The sequence below is a fragment of the Crocuta crocuta genome, unplaced genomic scaffold, assembly GCF_008692635.1.
Source record: "Crocuta crocuta isolate KB4526 unplaced genomic scaffold, BGI_CrCroc_1.0 scaffold170, whole genome shotgun sequence".
Taxonomy (NCBI): Eukaryota; Metazoa; Chordata; class Mammalia; order Carnivora; family Hyaenidae; genus Crocuta; species Crocuta crocuta.
In genome coordinates, this window is record NW_027527853.1 from 5073033 (window position 1) to 5092385 (window position 19353).

Here is a 19353-nt window from a genome sequence, read left to right on the forward strand (position 1 = left end):
GCCAAGGCTTCAGAGAAATGGTTACTAGGGTAAACCATGGAATGTTGAATATAATGTGAAATGGGAAAAAAAAAGTACAAGAAGAAAAAGGTTTTATGCCTCTGTAGGGAAGGAAAAACCTTTTCTCTTCTACTTTCTTATGTTCTGTACCTGAGTCCTACATATTAAACTGATGAAAGGCAGATTAACAAGAGTTTTTTTGAAAACAGGATTTAATTATATACTTGTGACAAGAGTTCACCAAGAAATGTGATTTAAGGAGGTGTTAGAATTTGGGACTTGTACATCATCTTAACAAAGGGTAATACTGTTGGGGGACAAGGGGAGACAAAGGAAGAGGGGCTTCTGGAATGTGGGTAAATTATGAAAAGGGACTAGGAAATATATGGTAATAAGATTTGTTTTAATAAGTTTTCTTATGCAGATAAGTTTCTCTAAGGTGATTGTCTCAGAGTAGTTCTTCTCCTGGTACTGGAGTGAAATGCATGTTCACAAATGAAAATTTACATTACATTTACAAAGGGAAATGTGTGTACTGCTTTTTTTTTTTTCTTTTATAGTTTATTGTCAATTTGGTTTCCATATAACACCCAATGGTCATCCCAACAAGTGCCTTCCTCCATGAGGGAAAGAGCCAGTTGCTTTCAGCTCAAAACAAACCTTATTCCAAAGTGGCATTTTTTGGGTGACATACTCTCATCCCTTTCACTGGGCCCTGAATGGGTATTGAGCATTGTGCTCAGAACTGTTTATGTATATTTTGTTATATGATTTATTTCTGATTACAACTCTATGAGGTAGGTGTTATTATGCCCATTTTCCAAGTAAGGAAACTGAGGCTAGAGAGGTCAAATGAATAGGTCATAGAGCCAGCCAACAGCAGAACTAGGATTTGAGTCCAGGGAAATAATAAAATTAGTTGATCCTTTTTTAGTAAAGGCAAATTTTTGCAGGAGTGAAGGTGGGAAACACCATTGTTCATTAAAAGGGGCATTTAAAAAGAATCAAGAAATGGATCCTTGGTAGGAATTGTAAATCCTCCAGCACCTGGTGGTGCTGGCCAAGAAGGTACTCAATAAACATGAACTGAGTAAGGCATGAAGATGAGAGTAAGAGAATGAGGGAAACCCCTCAGTTAGTTTCTCCCAACACATCAGGAGCCACCCAGGTTCTTCTGTCACCAATCCCAGTCATAGGCCAGCTGCCACACCCTCTTCTCTTACATTGTCCTGCTCCCAGGAATTTGGAGAGCATGGTGGCTGGTTCCATCACTCTCTCTGGCCCCTAAAATCCTGATTCTCACAGCACTCGATAAATACAGTACTTTAAAGCATTAACTTTAAACATCAATGTTCAAGAAGCACAATGATCTATTATCAGCAGCAGAATCCGATTCCCTCCACAGGCAGAGTAAACCTGAATTTGGTTTTCCTTCTTTATTGTTTGCCTTCTCTCCTTCCCTCCTTCCCTCCTTCCCTCCTTCCCATACACTGACAGGTCCCTTCATTCTGGGATTGCTGTTTTATCTCCTTGTCTCAACTAGTAGGAAATTATCTGATGGAATACAGTGTATGAATGACACTAAGTGGTTCCTCCAAGGCCATTTGTATCAAAATAGGGCACAAATGCTTTAACCTAGTGGCTTTTAGACTATACTTCTTGGGCTTTGCATCTATTTCCCTGAGCTTTCCCTCTCCCTGTCTCTCTTCCCCATAAATATACTTTGACCAGAACCACTCCACTTAAACACTAAGATTCAGGTGAGATTTCATTTGAATGATCAGTTCCTTAGGAGATGCACTGAACCCAGAGAAGCGAATCTTTAATAACAGCAGAGGCAGCATGGTGGGCTCGAAAGAACTCTGAAGCCACTGAACATGTGAAAAGTCCCCATTCTGCCCTTTACCAGCTGTGTGATCTTGTGCAAATTGCTTGATTTCATGGAGCCTTGGGGTCCATTCTTATACCCCTAACTTGCAGGAGAATTGGGAGCATTAAAGAGATCATGCAAAGGGATACGTATTTGTGAAAGGTTGTTATGTCACGCATTGCTGACACACAATGGAGGAGATGTTTGGGGGGGCACAGGAGGAAACCCTAGATGTCCCTAAATCATGCTAAGTGACCACCTAGTCACACAACTATTGATTTAATACCCCAAATTCCTTGACGTTGTCAGAATTCCTTCTGTCACCCATCTGGTTCTCCAGTTTCTAATTACAATCTGGAAGTTTTTTGAAAACTCAGCAGGAACAGTTTTTATGGACTGTTTTCTCCAGGCAAGCAAATTGTGCTGCTCCTCCAGGTTAGTCCTCAAACTAATTGAACTTTCAGCCCTGTAGCCTTCATACGGAAAGGCAGGGAAAGCAGAACAGAGTGGAGATGAATGGTGCCAATTGGACTGCCTCATGCCTCTGACTCATTTCAGAACTCTTATGTGAACAGAAGCATCTCCTCTATCCCCATAGTTTTTTCAAGAAAATGCTATTAGTAAAGCAAGGTCCAGAAAGAAGCACTGCATTGACATTTTGATGGGACTTAAAGACAGGGCAGAAATAGACATCCAGATATGCCTTGGTCACTGGCTCAAAGGGAAGGAATAGCATTAGAAAAATGGAAGGGAAAGTCTATGTAACTAATGCAGGGTAAATATCCCATAATAATAAATAGCTGTTGCTTACTAAACATTCGCTATGTTTTTACATTATACTTGTAAATAAGTTAACTTGTTTGATCTATGATTGCTGTATAAGTCAGGGCAGGCTATCTATAACAAATGTTCCCCGAAGTTCAGGAACTTAGCATATATAGGCTGATTGCTTACTCATATCTCACCCACACCAGGACCTTGGAATCCTCCACTGGACTCTGCCTCCCACCAGAAGACGAGGGGAATGGGAGAGAGTGCACATGGGGAGGTTCTCAGGTAAGGTTTTTTCAGGGCTAGGCCTGGATGTGACATGTAGCCCTTCTGCCCACATTCCATTTGTTGGAATTCAATCACATGATCCTTTACCAGGAGATGAAGGAGATAAGATTTGATGAATACATAATGTCTGCCAGAATGACAATTGTACCCTTTCTCAAAGATTTTTTTAAGATTCCCTTGTTTAATAGCTTCCGCTGTGATATCTACTACATTTTAGACTTGGGGACAGGGAATTAAACTGTACACCACTACCTCCATGTCCCACTGAACAGTGGTGGCCCCAGTATGTCACTTGATGCTTCATTTCTCTATTCAGTGTTCTAGGCATGTAGAAATGTAATTATCCCCATAAATGTACCCTGTTCTCCAGGCCTTCCCAGTCATTGTTCTAGACCCATCTAGAATCACTGGTGTGGGCCTAGACATTGGGAATTTTTTTTGAGCTCCCTAGGTGGTTCTATTTTACGACAGCAAGAGGACCAATGAAAGGATTGGTTTCAGCCAATCATAGTTAATCACACTCTTTTTGGCCAGATCAACAAATGAATATACTCCCTACCGATCAAAATTAGTAGGACTTTGAGGAGTCCACTCTCATGACCAGGATTATTTCTCTGACTGTCCTAGATTGACTTGGATATCTGTTCAAGAGCCTTCAACACGTTTAACCTATGTCTATCATAGGGCTAACTGGTCCATGTTATGTGATAGATCGACATGGAAAATGTTGCCCCAAATCTTGGGAAGACTGTCTAATCCCAATATGCTGTTGTATCTCTTTATAGCTTCCCTGGAGCTACCACTGATTTTCAGGATGCTGAAATGATGGCAGTGGGTTCTAGTTTTTGCCTCAAGTCTAAAATGTGGTACAAATAGCACCTCTCAAGGTATCTTTATATTCCAAGGAAAGAATGAATGCTTCTTTAAATCTTGACACTTCTTTATTCCACCCATCCTTGCAACTATAGAGCCTAAAAATGACCCTGTCTTTCTATGACATCTCCTACCTCCCTACCCTTGTATGAATTCTGTATCCAGACAAATGAAGGTTGCTTGAGGCTAAGACCACCCAGCTCCTCACCAAGGGGAAGCTCCAGACTCCTGGTGGGCAGCCCCTGTGAGGTGCAGGTGCCCAGGCAGCCCTCTGCCACAGCACCATCATGTACATAGGACTCAAAAGACTTCAAACCTAACTACCAGACTGGCACCCACTATGATGAGCAACTAGGGTAAAGTGATGACGGTGTGAATGAAAAATGCTACTGTGAATTCTGGCCAGGTACAGCGCCTTCATCAAGCCATCAGTTGTGACAGTGGAGGGACTTCCCTGAGGAAGACTATGGGCTGGATGAAATGTGATGCCCATAAAAGCTGCCCTGATCCAGCTCCTAACTTGTCCATTTCTTGCCCCTCCCTGTGTGTGCCCATGGCCCTCTTCCCTGACTCCATTTTTATTTTATTCACCTTGCACTTGCCATTGCATTTTGAGAGCTGTGCAGTAAATATGCTAGAAACCTGAAGAAAACAAAAAAACAAAGTAATCTCTTTGGAGATACTGTTTGCTTTCCTAGTATGCCTGTCTTCTCCTCCCCTTTTCATCCTTGCTGGTCTGCTCAAATGTTACCTTTTTGAACTCAAACTCAGGGTTTCTAGGCTCTCCAAGGAAGAGACGAGTCAAGACAGGGGTTCTCAGCATGGTTTAAGGCTGATGATGTCTGACCTGCTGATCCCGCCACCCAGGTACCATAGACATGCCTTAGAGACAAACTGGCTCTGTGTGTGTGTATGTGTAAACAAGCAAGTGATATCACATTGGTATCACTGACTTGTTTGGTGCATAGGTTCCAAGGGTGGGCGTTGACCCAGAGAGAGAGGGAGACACCATTTCCCCACAGTCCCTAAGAATCTCTCAGGATTGTCAATGACTACCTGTCTTGGTACTGTAGACCACTATACCTTAAAAAAAAAAATAGAGGCTCATTCTATACAACTTCCTTTCTTCCACACCAGTGTAAATCTATACCAACAGCAGATGGCAGAGCCCTTTAGTAGGCTGACCAGACTTTCTGTTTTTTTCTCCAGTGAAGCAGTATTAGCTAATTAACAATTAACAGGTTGACCACTTTGGACTATGTATTCCTGGAGCTCTTGCTCTTAGTGGTGAGATGAGCACACTAGTAAGAATAGGATGGACCCTCGATGAAGACTGAAACTTTGGAATCATTATGTTTTTCTTTTATTAAAGTGTAATTGACATATGACATTGTATTAGTTTCAGGTGCACAATATAATGATTCAATATTTGTACACATCGGAAAATGAACACCATAGTCAGACTAATTCCATCTGTCACCACGTGGAGCTACAGAATTGTTATGGTGTGAGCCCTAACACAAATGTGGCCTCATTCTGAACCAAAAGCAGAGGAAGAGTACCAATTAAATTGTTGAAACAAAGCAACCTTTGATTTGATACCTCATTTTCTTCCTTATATCTCTGATGTGCTGAACTGATTCAGTGCCTGTGCCCCAAGGGCTTGTTATGTGCTGGGTACTCCTGCGAGCTCTGGGTCCTGGCAGGTCCCTGCCCTCAAGGACCTGCTTCTTTCTAGCTGGAAGTTCTTGTTCTGTTCTCAGAATCTCTCTTTTGCAGGGGTCTGGCTATGTTCGAGGGACTTCAAAAGCAGCTTTAACATTTCTGCCCTGGAGAGCAGAGCACTAGTAATCAGTATGGGAAGAAAGGAATGGTTGCTACTTTGGTACCCACAAACTGAAGTGTTAATGTCTTGGTTTCTCCATGTGAAAAGTAGTCAGCTTCACTGATCCCATACTATTGAGAGTGACCTTTTTTCTCTCGGGAACGATTTAATACGAAGCATCTATTGGTAGGCTGCAAGTATGAAGAATTCTCAGGAAAATGTGTTTAATTTCCCCCTTGAAATCAGTTCACATTTACTAAGTGTTTTTTATATACAAGGCACGGAGCAAGGTGCTTCACATACATTATCTCATTTAGTCTTGTGTAAGCCTCCCAATCTCCTATGAGTGAGACATCATTAGCCAGCTTTTACAGAGAAGATAAAAGGGGAAAGAGGAGATGGTAGCTCAGGGCTCTGAAAAGTGCTAATTCACTTCCAAGGGATGAATATGCTTACTGTCTAGTTTCTATTTGGTAGATTTCAGTAAGCATATTTAATATTAATACCTGCCTCTCATTTGCATAATCTTTTCAACTTTTCAAAGCACTGTCATCTCTTTCATATGTTGTTTGATGCTCATGCTAGCACTGCCTTGATAACAGCCTAGAACTACTTGATGGCGTCTCTTTTCAAGCCTGAATCTCTGCAGAGAAACTTGCTTTTTAAGCCAATAGAAACCTTGCTTCCAGAAATCAAATCTACATCTTCATTTGCAGGGTGTCCCTGGGGTGGCGTAGTGTATTGCTTCGTACAGCGGCATACATGAGCACTCATACTGGAGCTGATTGCTATGGTTACATCTGCCCCCAACATTCTCAACAACTCTAGATTTTAGAAATTTAAGTGCCTTTACTACCCTGCCTTTGTCTGGATCTTCCTGCCACTCAGTTTGCCCCAGTTAATGATAGCCAAAGCAAAGAGAAAGAAAGAAAGAAAGGGAAAAGCACATTTGTGTGCTTGTGCACTGAGGTGCATTTATTCTCAAAAAAAACAAAACAAAACAAAAAACAAAACAAAAAAAAACCACCCAGAAACCAGCCTAAATGAAGTCAGGAGGGGATGACAGGAGATGAAACACAAGGCAGGTGCTTGCTTAATTGCTGCAGCTGGTGTCAAGCATTTGGCATAATTTTTCTCCTCATTTTGTTGGCACTGGTGCTCATTTAACTTTTTAGCCGAAGCGGCAAAGAGTCTAGGAACCCACTATGTTCTTAGTTTTACAGGAAAGCAAGCAAAGCAGTCTTCTTAAAATATTGTAAGTAAACACAATCTTGAGGATTTTTTTTTGGCTTTAAAACAACTCCTTGATTATAGGAAGGGAAATTGGCTTCAATGCAATTTGACATCTTATTTGATTCTGCCCAAATTGCCATGGGTCAAATTTTTCACTTGTGTCCAAAGACTTGATTCAACTGTTCAGACCCATCTGTATGATGTGGATTTCAGAACTATATATGAGCCCAATGCTTCCTGAGGTGTTTTCTTTGGAAAAACAAGTTGTTAAATTCTCCAGTTGATGTGGCATATTCACTTTGCTATTTGACTTTTCTTTCTTTACGTGGTGAAGGAACAAGTTGCAAAAATATTGGCTGCAAGTTATTTTATGCACTTTTATTCCAGAAATGTTTATAAAGCATAAACACCATGCCAAAAATCTTTGAAGAATAAACAATGTGCCAAAAACCATACAAAGAATCATGAGGCATGCAAAGATAAGGTCTTTTCCTTTCAGCAGATTGGGTCACAGAAGGAAAGGGAAATAAGTACAAGGAATAACATAATGCAGTTCTGAGGGAAGTAACAGTCATGTGCCCAAAAAAAGCACATGTAGACCAGTTACTTCTCTTTTTTTTTTAATGTTTATTTATTTATTTTGAGAGAGAGAGCATGAGGGGGAGAGGGGCAGAGAGGGAGAGAGGGAGAGAGAGAGAATCCGCACCAGCATCGAGCCCCACTCAGGGCTCCAAGCCACAAACTGTGAGATCATGACCTGAGCAGAAACCAAGAGTTGGACCCCTACCCATCAGTGCCACTCAGGCACCCCTGGACCAGTTACTTCTGATGGTAGGTCTAACTTAAAGGAGAAAATTCTTCATTTTCCTCTTCTTTAAAGCAATTCAACTTAAAGAACGCTATTCATTTACTGCATTTAAGGTGATATTTGGGTTTCTACATATTTACCATAACTTTATCTGCCTTCTATTGACTTTCATCTGTATATATACGATGTTTATTTGTATATTTCATGTACAAATACATAATTACATTTTACATAAATATATTTCTATTACATATCTTCTCTATATATAACTAGTACACTTTTGAACTGAAATTTTTTTTTTTTATTTTGGAACTTTATTTCTGGTTGCATTTCAGGGATAAGGAAAGACAGGTTGCCATTTAGAGAGGGCTTTAAGATACCTGGGTTCGGTCTTGTTTTCTCCTTCACCACTCGAGTTCTGGGTCCCTGACGGCTTAGCCTGAAAGCTTGACTGGTCAGTCCTAAGTTAATGGGATGCCTCCTACGGTCCTGGATGAAGCCAGCAACTGTGCCAGCTGAGCTAAGGAAACTGGAAATGTGAGGGAGCCACAGTGGTGCAGGAAGCGGGAAAGGAAGTGCTGGATTTGGGGGAGACATTCTACGGCCCCTCTGCTCTGTCAGCTTCCGCTTTAAATACCACAGTATTTGTGGAAGGCCACGAGGTTAGGGCCACTTGCAGTTTGTGGTGTGTGTGATTCCTTTTAATAACCAGTGGGTATAGCCCTGGCTCTGCAAAGTGTGGAGCATGGCCCAGCAAAAAATACAGAAAGATCTACGGGGTAGCTAACGTCTGTACTGAGTTGGGTCCACAAAGCCTTGAAGATAAATGAAATGAATTCTAAGGAACAGACAGAAGGAAATTGGGGAAAGTGTGGAGGGAGGAATGCCATGGTTCTCCATGGTTCTTTCCTAATTTGACAGCCAGCAATCCGTCCAGGCCCTCACTAACCACATGTCTAGGTTATTACTGGTCCTCCAGTGATTCCCCGTCCTTCAGACGCTTCCTGCCCAGGTCACACGTCACTGCCCTTCCTCAGATGCTCCACTCCCCATGTGGCTTCCTAGGGCATGATTTAGCATGGATCCCTGTTACCTGTCACATCTCATGTCAACTTGTTAGCTCAGGGTTTAGTATTTTAGCTCAGGAAGCATGATATTAAAATAGGAGACCTAGCTTTTGCCTCAGCCTTTGCAGCACTCAAGCTGTGTGATTCTGCACATACTGTTCAACTTCCCTTACCATCATTTACCTTATCTATAAAATGACTGGGGACTGAAGTCTCCAAATGTAAATGATTTCCTAGAACTGCTCATCCAACATGACCGCCCTGGTCTCACACATTTACATCACAAGTGCCCAGATTCAGATATGCTGGCCCTCACTCCCAATAGCATCTTTACTCAGCCACTCCTTGGGTCCCAAGTTTGGGTTTTAAAAATGTCATCCCCCTCCTGTTATTCTCTGTAACACTCTTCTACTACAGACACGTGTGTGGCCTCAAGAACTCTGAACCAACCTAAATGATTCCATCCTATCCGCTCTGGCTCTGAGTCACCACTGCTGCTGGAAAGCAGCTCCTGGTCCCTGCACCACCCCATGCAGCCCTTGCTGACTAGTCCTACCAATAGCCCAGCTTCTAGGGTGCTAAGTTTAATAGCCCTGTTTTGGCTCCAGTGGCCTTTGGCAATCTGTTTTAAAATTCCAATAATCCTCCCAAAAGTGCTTTTTTTAAAAAATGTAATTGTCATTGTATATATGAATACTATTTTAGGCTCCCCCCCCCCCTGCGCTGCATTGTATTGTAGAGGTTTTCTCTCATTGTCTCATAATCTGCACAAGGTGTTAATAAATGACTTGGGACTCTGTTAACGCTTTGCCTAATGTTGGGCAATTAAGTGTTTAGTTTTTCAATATTATAAATATGTTGCTTTTGAATATTTTGAATTAGTTTTTACTCACCTCAGATGTGTTGTTACTGTAGGACAGAAATGTTCTTACCTGCTTACGGCATCTTGTAGTTTGGAAATCCTTGCATATATCTTATCGAATCTTTAGTACCCTCCTAGTACAGTTGACCCAGCCTCCTTCTCTGCTCCTGCAGCCTCCACTTGTGCCCTCTGCTACCCCCACATTCAGCAGATGGCTTGCGCAGGACACTACATAGCTTTCTTTGTCTCAAAGACCCCTGCCTCTTCACCTCTTGCCTAATCTAGTGGTTCTCAAGCTTTGGGTACATTGGAATCGCCTGGAGGGCTTGTTAAAGCAAAAATTGCCCCATCTTCCAGAGTTTCTGATGTAGTAGTTCTGTGATGGAGCAGGAAAACTGCATTTCTTTTTTTTTTTTTTTTAAATTTTTAATGTTTTATTTATTTCTGAGAGAGACAGAGACAGCGAGAGCAGGGGAGGGTCAGAGAGAAAGACACAGAATCTGAGGTAGACTCCAGGCTCTGAGCTAGCTGTCAGCACAGAGCCCGACACGGGGCTCAAACCCACGAACCATGAGATCATGACCTGAGCCGAAGTCAGATGCCTAACCGACTGAGCCACTCAGGTGCCCCAGGAAAACTGCATTTCTAACCAGTTCCTAGAGGTACTGATGCTGCGGGACCAGGATTCACACTTGCCAAACTCCTGCTATAATTCTTCTGATGTCAGAGGAAATAGTTTAGCTTCTCTAACTAGTACCCACCCAACTACAAATCCTCTGAACCTCCTTCTAATCTTTTCTGAGACTGGGCTTTTATTCTTGTTTTCCTCTAGTGTCTCCTATATCTGTGCCATTGAACTGTCCTTACCCCATCTTTCAAGCACCCTCCCGTCACTGCTTTTCCAATAGTAACCTTTCTTTCACCAACATTACTCAGTTCTAACTACCAAGCCAACTGTCTTTCCTTCTACTGCACATTTATCTGAACTTGAACTTGATCTTCACTTGCTACTTCTATTTCTTACCCATGTATTTGCTTTCTAAGTACTAGAAATTTCCCAGGGCACACAGGTGACTCAGTTGGTTAAGCATTTGACTTCAGCTCAGGTCATGATCTCACAGTTTGTGAGTTCAACCCCTGGTGGCTCTGTGCTGACAGCTCAGAGCCTGGAACCTGCTTCAGATTCTGTGTCTCCTTCTCTCTCTGCCCCTCCTACACCCACACTATGTCTCTCTCTGTCTCTCAAAAATAAATAAATGTTAAAAAATAAAATAAATTAAAAGTACCAGAAATTTCTCAACCTGCTCTATTGAGACTATCTGGAAAATTGAAAATCACCATTCTTCCCAAATCCAGTGGCCTTTCTTTACTAGGTAACAATAACAGTTGATATTCATTGACTTCCAACTATGTTCCAGGCATTGTGCTAAGCACTGAATATGTAGCTTATGTATATAAATACAATCTCATTGTGAAGATTATCCTCAAATCCACCCTATGTAGCCAGTATTATTTTACAGATTAAAAATACTAGGCTCTGAGAAGATAAACAACTTGCCCAACAGCTTAAGGGAAAGAACCAGAATCCGACCCAGTTCTGATTCCACATCCCATGTATTACATATTACCCAGAACATGTATCAGAATCCCCATGCGCCTGTTAAAATGACAGTTCCTGGTTCCAGTGCCACAGGTTCCAAACAAGGTGTGGCTGAGGCCTAGGAATATGAATTCTTAATCATTCCCCAAATGATTCTGATGTGGGTGTTCCCAGAACCACACACATTTTGAGAAACAGTCCCTCTGTATTGACATAATTGGCTACTTCCTTTCTTTAAACATTTCCTTTGGTTGCTATGATACAACATTTTTTTCTGGTTCTGTGAGCTCTCTGAGTCTGTTATTCTCCATCGCCTTCTTCCCTCTCCTGCCCGGATCAGTGGCCCCAGATTCTGCCCTCCGCCTTCTCCTCCCTCTGCTGTCTGTCCCCATGAGCCCATCCACCTGCAGCACTCCAACTCAGGCAGATGGTTCCCCACACAGCCATTCTGGTGCCAGCCTCCTGGCGAGAGTCATGGAGCAGCATGAAATGATTTTGGAACAGCAATGAACTATTTCCCAGGCTCTGGACAGAACTGTGAGGCAGATGATACGTCAAATTGGGTGCCCCATCACCCCACATCACTCTTGGGTCTTTCCTCTTGCCCCTAAGAGCCCTGTATTTTGCAGCTTATCCAATCAGTTTGGCAAAAAGCTGATCATGTTACACAGTCACACTAACGTGTTAATTCTGCCACTCATTTGCATTTTTAAAATCTTTTATCTTTTTATGTGGGTTCAACCATTGTTCACAAGTTGAAGACATTTCAGGCTTCACTTAGCAGATGAGGGTAGTTCAGAGGGAAACTGGGTCGGAAGCGGAAAGAGGGCAAGCTGGTTTGGAAGGGAACCTTCTCTTCTCTTTGACATTTTTTGAAGCTTAGACTCAAGGGCAGCTAGTAACACCATTGGGGTGGGGGCAGGACTTGGCCTTTCTTGCCTCCCGAACACCCGGGCAGACATAAGCAATAATTGAGCTGCTTGCAGGCCCATCCCTAGAAGCACAGAGGGTGAGGACAGACTGTAACGTTGGTTGCTCTGCTGGCTTCCTGCCACCGTCCACACTCAGAGTAGCTGGCTCCTCTTCATCTGTCAGGTCTCTGCTTAAATGTTCTCTTCAGAGCGGCTGCCCTGACTGCCCTATTCACCCAGGCCCCTCTTGGTGATTCTCTGTGTTGGCAGCTATTTTCCTTCATTGCATTCACCAGTTTGTAATTATTTTATTTGTTTATTTACTATTCTTCCTGTCCCCATTTGGACAGTAAGGCTCAAGAGGACAGAGATCAGTCTGCTTGATTCCCACTGTGCTCATAGCAGAGTGGATATTCAGTATCTGTAGCAGGAATGACTGGATAGCTGCACCTCCCCACCCCCCCGGCACCCAGTGATTAAGTCCCTGAGCTCCAGTAACAGTCCCCAGTAGCCGTCCAAGGGCTGAAAGACTTGAGGCAACCTGAGAACAGCTGGTTCAACATACTGGTGAGATAGTGGTGGTAGGGGGGCTCTGAGAGTAGCATCAGAAAAAATTATGAAAGACTTTGAAATAGGCATAAAAAAGTTACAAGGCATCCTGTCTAGCACTGTTTTGAGTTACTGGGACTTTCATCATCTTTGAACTATTTTACAACTTTTTAGGTTGTATAAAACAGATAGCAATACAAATGATTCTTGTCACTAGAGATGCAAATGAATTTTGTCTGGTGGAAGTGCACTGATTATTGCCTTGGATATTGACCAGTTTTACACCTATTTGCAAATTCATTTTAGCTTTCCTGATTGCCTTTATGCATGGATGTTTTGAATTCTTTGAACTGCAAGTAAATACTTGCTGGTGCCTCATGAATTAGGTAAATAAAATCTCTGATGTGTGTTTGATATTTGTATAAGAGTCATGATTTTGGTTTTTTAAAAATTATCTTTTTAAATTGGACTTGATCAAAATCAAGACCTTTTGTGGATTAAAGTACACTATCAAGAAAGCAAGAAGACAGTGTATAGAATGGGAGAAAATAGATGTGAATCATATACCTGATAAGAAATTAATATCTGGGGGTGTCTGGGTGGCTCAGTTGGTTAAGCATCCGACTCTTGATTTCAGCTCAGGTCATGATCTCACAGTTTGTGGGATTGAATTCTGTGTCAAGCTCTGCACTGACAGTATAGAGGCTACTTGGGATTCTTGCTCCCTCTCACTTTGCCCCTCCACATCTTGCACACATGTGTACACTGCTTCTCTCTCTCTCTCTCTCAAAATAAATAAACATTTGAAAAAAGAAATTAATATCTGTAATCTATAAAAAACTAAAACTCAACAACAGAAAAAAAACAAAGAACCCAGTTCAAAAATAGGCAAAGGACTTGAATAGACAGTTCTCTAAAGAAGATATAAAAATACACAATATGCACATGAAAAGATGCTCAATATCATTAGTCATTAGGTAAATAAAATCAAAACTACAATGAGCTACCACTTTATGCCTACTAAGATGGCCATAATAATAATAATTTTCTAAAATAACAAGTATTGATGAGGATGTGGAGAAGGTAGAATTGTAAAATAGTAGCTGCTATGGAAAACAGTTTGGTGGTTTTTCAGAAGATTAAACAGAGAACTCCCATATGACCCAGCAATTCTACTTCTCCATGTATATAAAAAGAATTGAAAGCAGAGACTCAAATAGATATTCCTACACCAATATTGATACCATCATAATTCACAATAGCCAAAAGGTCTAAACAACCCAAATATTGGTTGACAGATGAATGAATGAAGAAAATGTGATATATATGCAATGAGTATTATGCAGCCATTAAAAGGATATAAAGTGGGGCACATCAGCAAGTAGATGGACCTCTGAGCCATGACAGTGACCCATAGTGCAGGTAGTGAAGAACACCCAGACCTAGCCCTGCAGAACACCAGGAGCCTGAGAAGGCATAGACTCTGGGGAAGAGGAAAAACTGAGTGTGGGGTTACAGAAGCCAAGACAGACTAGCGACCTTACTCCTGACATCTAGCAACTCGCTGTCCAGTGACTGGGGGCCACATCAGCCATGGTCTAATTTTTCTTGTCATGTAAGAAAGCATCATCACCCAACAGAGTAATACTTCTCGTCATAAAGAGAACCTTGTCAGTCACACACTTTATTGTCAGACATTGTGCTAAATAGTATAGCCTGCATAAGGATGTTGTCTAATAGAAAACAAATCAGGACATAGGAGAGACTTTTTAATTCAAAGATTATTACAAAGGAAGACAGGGACTATTGCAACAGAGAGAACCTGCAAGTGTGTCAGAGGTCAGGGCAAATAAATGTCTTTTGTAGAAAGGTGTAAGCAAGGCTGGAAAGAACTGAGTGTGGGGAAATGGAATGAAAGGCTGGCATGATCAGATGGTAGATCAGAAGGATTTTATGCTAAGGCCAGTCCATTCTCAGGAGGGGCTCAATGCTGGCTCATGCTGTGACAAGCCAAAGTTCAGGGACTTGGAAGAAGGAATGAAGCTCAACCAAAGTTTGGTTAACAAGCATTGTGTTCCAATTGATCCGTGGAGTAAGCAGTCCAGCTCATTATTTATGAGGCAAAGAATGGGAATTTGGAAGGTCTGTGTGTGGCTTTGTTATAGGTTAAACAGGAGTCATCAGAGTCTTATCTAAGTCATATGGGGATTTGCAGTAAGCTGTTTTCTAGAACACAAAAATGAGGGGATTCCTGGGGCACCTGGATGGCTCAGTCAATTAAGAATCCAACTCTTGATTTCTGTTCAGAGCATGATTGCAGGTAATGAAATATATCTCAGCGTGGAGCCTGCTTAAGACTCTCCTTCTCCCTCTCTCTCTCTGGCCCTCCCTGACTCTCTCTCCCCCCCCCAAAAAAAAAACCCCAAAAAATAAAATTGAAAGGATTCCTTTAATCATCAGCATTTTCTAGGAGCAAAGAGTTCAGGTAAAATTCAATACTGTCAGCATTCTCTGGGAGGTGAGTTCCATCTCCCCAATCTGGGAGTCACCCTGGTCCTCTCAGCCAGCATAGATAATCCTGCCCAGGAATTTAGGGACCACCCTTTGCTGTGGCCCAGGCTGGAATCCTGTCAAGCCCCCTTTCCTGAGTGTTTTTTTAAGGTTTTTGATTCCTCCTTTGAAAGAGTCCTTCTGTTTGGCTTACCAGGAGCTTGTCTTATCCTTAAGACATATATCCAAGATAGCCCCATAACATTTTCTTCCAAACCACCACCTCCAAAATGCAAGTCTGAGGATAATGGACCACCCCTTGGAAATTTACATCCTATGGGCTGAATGCAACTCATAAAAGTGTTTTGTTCCAAGGATTGTTTTGCTTTGATTTTCAAACTTGAATTTGACGCCAATATTAAAAATCTGAATATTGAATCTAAAAATCCAGATTTCCAACTCCTCAGGAAAAATGGATTGCTCTAGCAATTGTGGCCTGCATTTCTATTGTATGCTTCCTACAGCGTTTCACAGAATTCCTGATAATAAGGTGTGTCATTGAAAAAGTTCTACTTATGAATCCAAATATTACTTTGGGTGCTGTTGCTTTTTTAAAGCCCTAGTCAGGAGAGGCATGACTTTCCATCTCCTGTTTACTGCTGCTCCTCTGAATCTATTCAGTCGTTTATATTGTTGTACATGTTTAAGTATTTCCACTTCCTACCACCAATGATCACTTTCAGTACTAGGACAACTAGTCAAAGAGGCTTTACTTTCAGAGAATATGTTAATTAAGGCATCATTTTGGAAAATTGCTTTCTACTTACATATAATTGCCTGCCCACATAATGATGCTGACATGATCCTTAACCATCCAGTAGACCTACTTCACTGGACATTTTATTTGATATACCAGCATGCTTTCTACATGGTCAACTTGTGTCCATACACTGTGAAATCATATGATTTGATCAACTTCTACTTGGTTCTTGCTTATACCTTATAAAGAGAGAGAGGCTGTTGGGGGTCACTAGTGAATATGGGAGGTCTAGGAGGACATACTTCCCTTTCTTTTGAATGCAAAGTCAGTCCAATTTGTAGCATAGAGTTAACTCTGTGGTCTAAACATTTGGAACATAAAGTCCTCTGTCTCCTAAGCATTTCCAGTCTTCCTATTCTTAGGACTAGAGGCCCCTCCCTGGCGCTTCCACAGCCTTTTGGGTCTATTCCTATCACTGCCCACAGTGCTATACTCTAATGACCTGTTTCTGTGTGTCTCATGTAGAGCTTGAGCCTTGACAGGGGAATTATGTATTTTCCATGATTATAAGTCCAGGCCTAGCCAGCTCCTGAGGCAGTATCCAGAGGTACAACACACATCAACCTTCATTATTTTAGTGAGTCTCTCCACTTTGCACGTTCCTGAGTGAGGCACGACATCTTTATACCCATAGATATTATATGACAAGAAATAAGTGCACCAGTTCTCCGGTGACATTTAGTGTTCCTGGTGTCTGCTTCTCATCTTGTCTGATCTGGTGTCTCCCTATCTCTTAATCACAAGGCTCCTTATCCACGACTGCCTCAGAGAGGGATTTTATAGACATCCTGTCTCTGTTCTTGCCTCCTGGGACCAGGCCTCAAAATGACAATCAATTCATTTGGTAATTGATATATATTGCTCAGTTTCTCTGCTTAACTTCCATCCAACCACAGTGTTCTTGCTCTGGCAGTTTCCTTTGGGCATTTACACAAGCAAGTGACCGACCTTTGACCAGCTTGCAAAAGATAGCCATTGGACTTTGTCTCTGTTCATGCACTGAGCTCTACTAGGGAGGCTATACAGCTGCCTTCTGCCAAATCTTGACTTAGAAATGTATGGTAAGTACAGGCTGACCTTGCAAAAGGGTCTTTCAGTCTTTTGGGTGCTGACTAAAGTCTTTCTCAGCACTAAGAGAGCTCCCCCTCCAGTATCCACCCCTCCCTCCAGTTGCTCCTATCTTGGTGCCTAGGAAATCTGTCTTTGACTCTGCAGCATTTATATGGTATGATTTCTGGGACCCCAGGAAATCCCACCTATCTACTCCCCAACCTGTTCTATTGTGCCTAACATTGCTTTAATCACCAATACTTCCATTTATCCATTAGAGTCAAAGTTTTAAAAACCCTCTAGGAGTAGTTAAATTTTTTAAATGTAAACTTTTTACTGGAGCATAACATTCATAAATAAAAGAACACAAACCATAGGTATAAATGAACCACTCAGGTAATTAATGCAAGGATCAAGAAACAGAATATTGCCGTCTCCCCAGAAGCTCTGCCCACCATGGCCTTGAGCCCCCTTCACCACCCCTTCACCCACCAGGGAAACCATTATCCTGACTCATAACAGATTACTTTTGCTTTTGTTCTTTATATAATGGGATTGTGTTAAATGTATTCTTTTGCAGAGATTGATGAAGGAAACAAAGGCAAGAGAAATGTGCCTTAAATTAAATCTCCTTGCAGCTTGTAGCCCACTGATACACACCTGAAACATACAGAGCGTGACCTTGCTCAAGGAACTCAAGGTTAGCTTACTTAGCCTTAATGTTTATGTTTTGTTAAAAACTAAAAGTAACCTTACCTGAACAGCAGCTAACCCCTCAAGGTCCTGAAAGCCTTGCTTCCAAAATTCCTTAGAAACTGACTTTATCTCTATCTCCCTTCCCTCCACAAACTTAAATATATAATCAGTCACTCTTCACAATTCCAGTGCAACGCTTTCTGCCCACGGGTCCTTTCCCCATGCTTTAATAAAATCACCTTTTTGAACCAAAAACATCTCAAGAATTCTTTCTTAGCCATTTTCTCAGAAACCCCACTTCAAATTTCATCATATACAGTATTTCTTTTGCTCAGCATTATATTTATGAGATTCACCTATGCTGTTGCATATAGTTGTGGTTTATTCATTTTTATTGTTCTATAGTCTTCCATTGTGGGAATAAACTATAATTTATTGAACTGTTCCAATGCTGAGGGATATTTGGGTTGCTTCCAGTTTTTTACTTATAAATAGTGCTGTTATTTTTAACTAGTGTTTTCTAGTTCAGGTCTTTCAATGAACATATGTACACTTTTCTGTTGAAAATACACTGAGGAATGGGATATATGAGACATAGGATATATTCATCAGCACTAGATCTGTCTTTTCCATTTAGCCATTCTGGTGGGTGTGTAATGGTGTGCCTTCTGTTCTTCATTCCCATTTCTCTGTAACTAGTAAAGATGAGCACTTTCTTTGACATGCACTGGCCATTTGAATATCTTATTTTGTTAATTGTTCAAGTCTTTTTGCTAAATGTTCTATTAGCTTTCTGCCTTTTACTTTTGATTTTTTAAGTTCTTCATATAATCTGAAAATTTGTTGACTGTGCATACTGCAATATTTTTTTCCCACTCTGTGAATTAATTTTTCAACAGAAGTCTTTATTTATTTATTTAAAGTTTATTTGTTTTGAGAGAGAGAAAGCATGGGCATGTGTGCATGGAAGGGGCAGAGAGAAAGAAAGAAAAAGAATTCCATGCAGGCCCTGTGCTAAGTGCAGAGCCCCATATGGGGATTCAATGTCTGTTTCTGTGTGTCTCATGTAGAGCTTGAGCCTTGACAGGGGAATTATGTATTTTTATGTATTATTCTCCTTGTCTCCCAGGACAAGGAGATTATGACCTGAGTTGATATCAAGAGTCAGACACTTAACCAACTGAGCCAACCAGGTGCCCCTATTTATTTATTTAATTTTAATAAGTAATCTCTACCCTCAATGTGGAGCCCAAACCCACAACCCTGAAATCAAGAGTTGCTCACTCCACTGACTAAGCCAGCCAGGCACCCCTGAACAGAAGTCTTTAATTTATTTTTTTTCCTTTATGGTTAGCCCCTGTGTGTCCTGTCGAGAAAAATTTTTTCTGCCTTAAGGAAGATATGAAATATCATGAAGATAATTTCCCGTTTACTCTGAAACTGATTTTTTAAAAACGTATTATTCAATTGACCCATTACTACTTATTGAAGAGTCCGTACTTAAAACTATGCCATTAATCATGGGATTATATAGGTGTGGGTTTGTTTCTGGGCCATATTCCAGAAGCAGTTAATTATTAAACTTATTCTCAAGAAAGAATGCTTGTAATCTGCTTCTTTCCTCAAGTAGCATTTATTAC

At 41.3% G+C, this 19353-nt stretch overlaps 1 protein-coding gene across 1 annotated transcript in view; it reads left to right on the forward strand.

Annotated features, from left to right (window-relative positions):
* The first annotated feature begins 7678 nt into the window (after nt 1–7678).
* Nucleotides 7679–19353, forward strand: part of LOC144244414 (protein FRA10AC1) — a 52338-nt gene continuing 40663 nt past the window's right edge. Inside the window, exon 1 of the mRNA XM_077779705.1 lies at nt 7679–7691. Coding sequence (XP_077635831.1) covers nt 7689–7691 — 3 coding nt within the window. The 5' untranslated portion in view covers nt 7679–7688. The remainder of the gene's footprint in view (nt 7692–19353) is intronic.